Genomic DNA, 7915 nt, shown 5'->3' on the forward strand with positions numbered 1-7915 from the left:
CACTGTCCCAATCCCCCGCCATAGATCACAAGAGATTCAAAATTAAGTACCATGAAATTTAGAGTAGGCGAATGTTCGTTTGTGAAGCTGTTTTTCCCCCCTTTTACCTCTAGTCTGGATGATAATTGACACATGCCACCGTTTTGTTTTTTTGAAAACTTCATGCAAATCTTCAAATAGTTCATCTCGATATCCAAAGTTTGACACCAATAAGCAAATCAGAAAACAAGCTGTCGGCATCGACAATAAGGAAACCATAAATGATTCCTTCTCATCCCGTTTCGTCATTGAGGCGTTTGATTCGCATAAAAATGCGTCTCAAAACTCGGCAAATATAACACGAGTTTAACGGCTGCGAAAGTTAAAANAATTTAAAACCAAAAAAAAAAAAAAAAAAAACGAGAGATGCGTCACTCAATCGAATCAGTGGCGTCGAATTTCTATACTTCACTCGGCCCGTGGTCAAATTATAAAAACTCGGCTTGATCTTTTTCTTCTGCACGCGCAATTTGTTCATTGAACCAGCTATATATAATTACGAGAGATGCTCGAGCTCCTTGTACACGAAGCCTCTCCCCCTTTCTCTCCATTATCGGGAGAATAATTAAAATTTGGCCAAGAATCTACACGTGGAGAGGGAAAAGAGAACTTTTTTCCCTAAATAAAGACCCGCAGCACGAACTGATCTATGAATTTTAATACGACACGATCTGCATGGAAAAAGATTCAGGGATTGAAAGTTGGTCGCTGAAAATGGGCCCGATGTTAGGCAGGCTAAGGGTAGTAAAATAATTAATATGAAAAATTTCCAAGGTGATTGTCAGCTCATTATGAAATAGGAGGGGGACACCTCACATGTCCCCCATGTTGGTCTCATATTTTGGGTCTATGTAGCAAAACCCAATTAATAATAAGCATAGTGTACTCAAAGTCTGCCTGCCTAATGTTGGAATCCTCACATTAATAATAAGGATCTGATGGCTTCACTGAGGTGCAACCAAGTGCAAATGATGCTGGATGAGATCACTGAAATGCTGCCAATTGAAGTGGGTGCAATTGATGTTAGGATTCGAAGATAAACCATGATATATAATGACGATCGAGATTCGAGTACCAAGGAATCAAATGAAATGAAGCATGACAATTAGGCCCCGATGAGCGCTGGGAACTACGGTTTCGCCTTGTAATGGCATCTCATCAAGCATCAGATGCTCCTCCGGAGGGCAATTTCTTTTTCCATGCAGTCAAAGCGCGTGAACCTGACGCATCAAAAAAGAAGAAGGAAAAAAAAAACATTATTCGGTTAAAAGGAGGTCAAGAGACCAGTTCATCAATATCTACAGAAAATGATTAAGATCGCTAATTAAATATCGGTGATGACTGTGTTCTTGACGAGACATTAATGATTTTATCCTCCAGCATGCTGCTTCAAATTATGGTCTCGATTATACTAGATTAAAAAAGAGAGTAAAACATCAGAAAATTCCCTGTACATCTTATATGTCCCGGTTACTAGATTGAAAAAAGGGTAAATATCAGAAAACCCCGTGTACATGATATTCTGAAAGTTAACACGGGTTTTCTAATAATCGTCCAAAGTTAAGAGGGGTTTTATAATGATATTTAGTCTTAAAAGGAATTTCTTCCCCTAGGAACCATCCAATTTATAAATAAGAATGAATGTTCCTTAGATTATCAACGTCGTGAATATTGCATCCTAAAACATCAAATTAAGCAATGAAAATATGCAATTAGGAATTAAGTATGAATGAATAAAATAGAGGAATATAAAAGAATCAATCACCAATATCCTTCCCCGATGCGCGATTTCTTCTCCTGCCAGCCAATTTGAAAACGGATTTTCTTTTTAATCTCTCTCCCTTCCTTCTCGCCTTTTCCTGCTTATTAAGATCCTCGTTTTTGTTGGATCCAGCGAGCAGTTTTTGAGGCCTACAATATGCCCAAGCCCATGAAAGTTTCATAATACTGGGCCTTTTCTTTGAAATTGGAATACAGCTTCAACTATTTATGAGCTGTCTACTGGCCTACTATTATCTGCTTAAAAGGCCCAACCACCATTACCTAATGAAATTTCAAATCCATTGCTGCTGAAATTATTCCCACTCGAGGTAATATTCGCAATTTATTTTCGGTGGTACGCGCAACATAATCTTAGCCTTCGGTCAAAGAGAAGGGATATGATGGTGTAACTTCTGGTGAGCAGGGACGGAGCTCGACATTAACTTGGAGGTTTTTTTTTTTTTTTTTTTTTTTTTTTGGTGAGAAGAGGTTTTTTGTATTTCGCTTTCTCGTCTCATTTTTAATGACTTTTGGTATGTTTCGTTTAATCCTTGTTAATGGAAGGGCAGTGGGTTTCTTGAATTAAAAAGAGAGAGCGGGTGAAAAACACAGTTGTTCAGAAATCACTTTCGGCAATGTAAATAAAAGAGTAGAACGTACGTAGTCGCGACAGAATTAATGATGCGGTCAAATATAACTGTGACAATTCATCTTTACTTAAATTAGTGGTGTTACAAGCAAGCACACAAGTGCGGCGATCATTCCTTTTCCTATAAATATTTACTTTTATTAAGCTCCTAGCATAATTTACAGACTCTCTGAAAGTGTGGTCCTTGCTCTCAGGAGAGAAAGCGAGAGAGCAGCCCCACAAAGAAATCACTATTTAATAAACCCTTTTGAGGACAGAATCAATATCAGCCAACACCCTTGCCGGCTTTCTCTTCGCAACCCCCCAAGTATATTCCGTAGGCCCTCCGATTTCAAAACCACCACCACCACCACCGGTCCCCCCCCAATGCACAAAAAATGAACAACAGAGGGATGCATGCACACCCCTCACAACATCCATCTACACCACTTCAGCCACAACCGCAGCACCGGCAACCTCGCGCGCCCTCGCGGCCTCAAATTTCGGCGGAGACCTCAGCCACAACAAGCCCCGTCAACAACAGCCCAGCCACAAAGGCAGCGCCATCAAACATCGAAAACACGGCACCCCAGCTCTTGGCCGATATGTACCCCGTCAGCAACTGGCCCGCATCGCGGCCCCCACGACACCGGTCCGTCTATAAATCGCCGTCACCGTCGCCAGCGCGCCTTTGAATTTCCATTCAAAGAGCTGTGGGTCCCCAGATCGGCAGAGACTGCGGTTGTGATCAGAGCATAGCCGGCCATTGACGAACATTTCCCGGCTGGGACGGAACATCAGCGCCGACGTCCAGTTGCAGGACGAGGCCGCCGTAGGAGCGGTAGAGGAAGAGGGAGCGGGATTGCGAGGTACATGAAGCTTGCCGGCCCTGGCATCCCGTCCGCGGGCCCCGAGCGCGGTCGCCGAGATCAGTTGGCCGCCGAGGATGCCGCCGACTACGCCGCCCACGTCGAACAGGGTCGAGAGGTTGCCAGCCGTCGAATCTGATAAGTACTCGCCATCTATTGCTGCAAAATTCAGTGACAAAAAAAAAGAATTTAGAACAAGGGTGGCCGTCAGATTGTGAGACAAATGTCTGCAAATTGAGAAATAGATGAATTGACTAGCGAAGGTGCTTGTGGTTAGGGGATATTCAATTGGCGAACGGGCTAACGGAATGTTGTTTGCGGATGAAAATGGATAAAGAGCACTGCACTCTCATATCCACATCAGGGAAGCAAAATGCCCAGTGCATCAGAAATTTATAATCCAACCACAACCAAAAGTTTCAATGTATGCTAGTTCGTGTGAACCAGAACGACCCGAGATAATGTATGTGGATGAAACTGGGTACAAAAAGCACCGTACTTTTAAGTCCACATCAAGGAAGAAAAACGCCATGTGCAACAGAGATTTGTAACTCAATTATAACCTAGAGTTTTAATGTAGGCGGATGGAAATGAATAAAAAAGCAACGCACTTTGTGTTTACACCAAGGAAGCAAAAATGGCTAACGCAGCAGATACTTATAACTCAATCGTAGCCAAGAGTTTCAGCGTAGTATATCCATTAGCGTGATCCAGATTCCTTTGCTGAATTGAAGGACGGAGGGGGGAAAAAAAGGATCCATACGTTGGAACTGGGAAAATGAGAGATTATGCCGAACAATATTAGAAATGAATCTAAGTTCACCAAGATCTTGAGATTCAATATAACCGTGATTGATACAGTAATGTCACTCCAGCAGCGAACAATTTGTTTTAACAGAGGTTTCTTAAGAGTATTGTAGGCAATGATAGCACCAAAATGAATGAAAACTATGAGCAGTAAAAAGCTGCAATTCTGTTCCATGAGGAAACGTGTGGAAACTTTAAACCTCTTGTGATTTCAAAAGAAAAATGCAATAAGCTCCAATGATGGTGCATTATCCTATAAGTATCCAAGAACAATGAATTTATAGAAAAACAAAACGTAGGGACTCAGCAATACCTATGTGGCTGATGTAGAACGGAAGCCAGAAGAGAAATGTATACGCCACCAATTTCGAGAAAAACAGACACAGAGCAAACGGAGCAACCCCTGGAATCCTCCACGCCTCAATAAAGCCGACAGCTTTATCCTCCTTCCCTCCCTCTGCCTCCAAAAGGGGCGCCATTGGCCCATCCTTCTCAAAGGACTTCGGAGCCTCATCTTCCTCCTCCTGAATCCCTATCGTCTCAGGGCTAACAGGCAAGAACAAGAACACCATCAACCCAAAGAAAGCAATCAGAAGCCCCGGAACAGCAAAAGACCACCCCCACCCATATCTCAACAATCCCGCCGCGATCAAAGAACCAGCGATATTGCCGACTGAAGTATGTGCATTCCAAATCCCCATAATCAGTCCCCTCTTACTCTTTCCGAACCAATTTCCAACAACTGCCACTACTGAAGGCCATCCTGTCGACTGAAACATACCCGCCAACATTTGAACCGCCAAGAAGTAGTAGAAACTATGTACATTTAGCCAGTAACCGACCCCAAATAGGGCAGTGAACAAACCCGAACCCACCATTCCGATTGTGAGAAGGATTCTTAGATTAACCCGATCGCCTAAATGCCCAGCAAAATACATCCCAAAGGAGTATACTGCAAGAAAAGCCACATCTATTTGCCCCAACATTGCAGTTCCACCTGAACGATCAAATGGAGCCCAACCCGCCGTTAATCCCGTATTTTGCTCTTCAATGCTGCTCGACCCGAGAAAATAAGATCTTGACCAGTGCGTGAATCCCAATTGTGTTGTTTTTGGATCGAGGACGCTCTTGACGATGCTCGTGGTTTTTCTAGTGGCGTGATAGCTAGCATAAGCGAAGAATGTCAACACTAGAACCGCGGCTTGGTATCCTCTGAAGGAGATGGGAGCCCCCCTGGTGTACTCTATAAATCGAACACCCGGGGGTTTATTGTTTTTGGTTTCACTTCTCATTTTGTCTGAGGAATCCATTGATGAACAATGAAAATTTTTCTTTTCTGGTGATAAGAGGGTGTGGGTTATTGAGGAAGAAGACTCCTCGCTCCTTTATGAGAAGATTGGTATCCTCTGAAATGAGAAAGGAATTAAGTAGTCAGGAAATGAAAACATTTCGGCACATTGGATTCCTAAAATCATGATTCAAACCTCCTCCATGTGATAAATGTTCTTTGCTCTATTCATAAGGAAAGCATGTGCCATCATATTCATAATTCATGTGTGTTTTAATTTGACAGAGGAACTTGTTTTATAAAAGAAATACAAGCATCATTAACCAGATAAAAAAACTAGATGCATGGATTTATCTGAGATGGAGAACTAGCTGACAATTTAAGGTAACTACCAAAATTACCAACTGTCATAAACCCCATAAACCCCTCTGTAATTAATGGAATAAAAAATAAAACTGACTTAACACGATTCAGAAGTGGTTATACTGTCAAATTCAACAAGAAACTGAACCAACAAGAAAGACAAAGTAAAGTTTCAAAAAAAAAGGGGTTAAAAAAAGCTAATTTTTGACCTGCACAATCCACAATTAGGTACCAAATTAAGAATCCATCTTCCTCTCACAACCAAATAAATGGCTAAAAAAGCTTTAATGCTGAGCAAAAAATTATAAAAAAAAAAGGATTTTGACAGCATCAGGTGATTTATTGCGGAGTTGCAGAAGAATCCCACTAATCAAAATAGCTAATTAGATGCGAGATTACATCAATTAAGGCCAATCTATCAATATAACCATGATCTTATCAATGAAAAAATTATCAATAAAAACAAAAAAAATTCACCAATCCCATCAGACATTATCAATTGGACCCGGGATTCAAAATAAATTAAGATTGCGGATGAAGATCAAAGACTGTAATAAAACGTCGCATTACCTTAGAAAAGATGGCGGTCTTCTCTTCTCTTCTTTGTTTCTCTTTCTTTCTTCTACGCCTCGTTTTCCTCAGAAGACTATTTTTTTTTTCTTTTTAGCGTCGCCTTCTTTTAATTTTGCTGTTTCCTCCCTTTGAGAAGCGAGGGTCCTAAAGAAACGGAGGATTGGGAGAATTTGTAGAGACTCCCCCTCGCCCACCAACATTTACGCTTCTCCCCAAAATTACGTCAACACCCTTGCACTTGAATATTGTTTTTCATGGGGTCCATCGAACCTGAGGAGTACTTGTGGGCTTGGGCTTGTGGTAGCATTGTGGTTTTAGGCAAGCGGGGAGGGTAACTTCGGAAATAAGCAGTGTGATCGGATCCAAGTACTCGATCCCTACTGAAAAAGAATATTCCAAGCGAATAATGCTTCGAGCTCCGGATATTCCCGCCACAGCTGGACCCGCGATCTGACGTGGCGATGAAACCGGTGGGCGCGCAGCCGACGCTGATGTCACGGTTCTCAACCGCCCACTCACGCGCGCGTTCACGGAAATAAAAACACAAAACTCGACGGCCGTGAAAATCATAATATATATTGAGGTTTGAATAATAATAAAGTTTTAAACGTGCTTCATTGGCAATTTCGGTAGTTAGTTCATGCTGAATTTTGTTGATGGTATATGTAAGGATAGCCATTTCCATTGATATATATTTTAATAGAATATTCTCCGCAAAGTGGCACATAGCTCGTGGAGTACGAATCCCAAAGAAGCGTTCAGCATTATACGGGACATTTTGATTTGAGCATGCCTACTGCACAAGGGATGAATTTATAAGAGGAACATTACTCTAGCTCACGGCAATTTTTGTTTTTCTAGTTTTTAAAAAACCTCCTCTTCGTACGATCCTTTTTAAGGCCACGTAAGAATACGGTGTGGGTCCCGCTAAAGTGGTGTCGCTGCCCGCGAGGGGGGCGGGCAGCAAGTAGAAAAATAGTAGAGGCGCATCCCCAACCACACATCCTCTCTCACTTGCTACAGTACACTGGGCCCCGCATGAGATTTTAAATTTTTAAAATCCGATGTGAGACCCGATGTACTGTAGTAAATAAGAGAGGATGTGTGGTTAGAATTGTGGTTGGGGGTGTACCCCTAGTGCCACCCAGCAAGTATGGCATTCTGCCGTACAGAGAATGCCGGCTCACGTGGGGCCCATGTTATGGCCCTGGCCTCACAAATTCATCCCGCGGCACGAATCAGCGGCACCCAAAATTCCCACACTGTGGTCGGCCCCGCATCGCTGGTGAAGCTTTTGAGAGGTGTCGTGAGGAACTGGTGGGCGAAGACATTGGTCATTTCCGAGGGGCGTGGTGGGCTTGCCCGGTATTGACCACGGATTTGGCCATTTTACAATTAAGCGCTTGCAACCGTTGCATATTTTTCGCAGAAGGCATCCCAGGAAATCTTCAAATTATAATAAACGAAGGCTCCTTCCCCTTTCACTGCGGTCGTGCTCTCGTGCTTGTCAAATCTAAGGTCATTACTTGCACGCCTTCGTTCAAACATGGCAGTCTTTTAATTATGCAACAAGATGATGTACGTAGA

The 7915-nt window shown here is 42.6% G+C and overlaps 1 protein-coding gene across 1 annotated transcript; it reads right to left on the reverse strand.

Moving 5' to 3' along the window:
* LOC109825768 (putative glycerol-3-phosphate transporter 1) lies at positions 2495-6472 on the reverse strand. The gene is given in 8 exon segments (XM_020392656.1): positions 2495-3056; positions 3059-3115; positions 3118-3186; positions 3189-3284; positions 3286-3312; positions 3314-3456; positions 4418-5510; positions 6326-6472. Coding segments are annotated over 7 exon segments (1521 nt in total). The 5' UTR covers positions 5415-5510; positions 6326-6472; the 3' UTR covers positions 2495-2924.

The sequence above is a fragment of the Asparagus officinalis genome, chromosome 10, assembly GCF_001876935.1.
Source record: "Asparagus officinalis chromosome 10, Aspof.V1, whole genome shotgun sequence".
NCBI lineage: Eukaryota > Viridiplantae > Streptophyta > Magnoliopsida > Asparagales > Asparagaceae > Asparagus > Asparagus officinalis.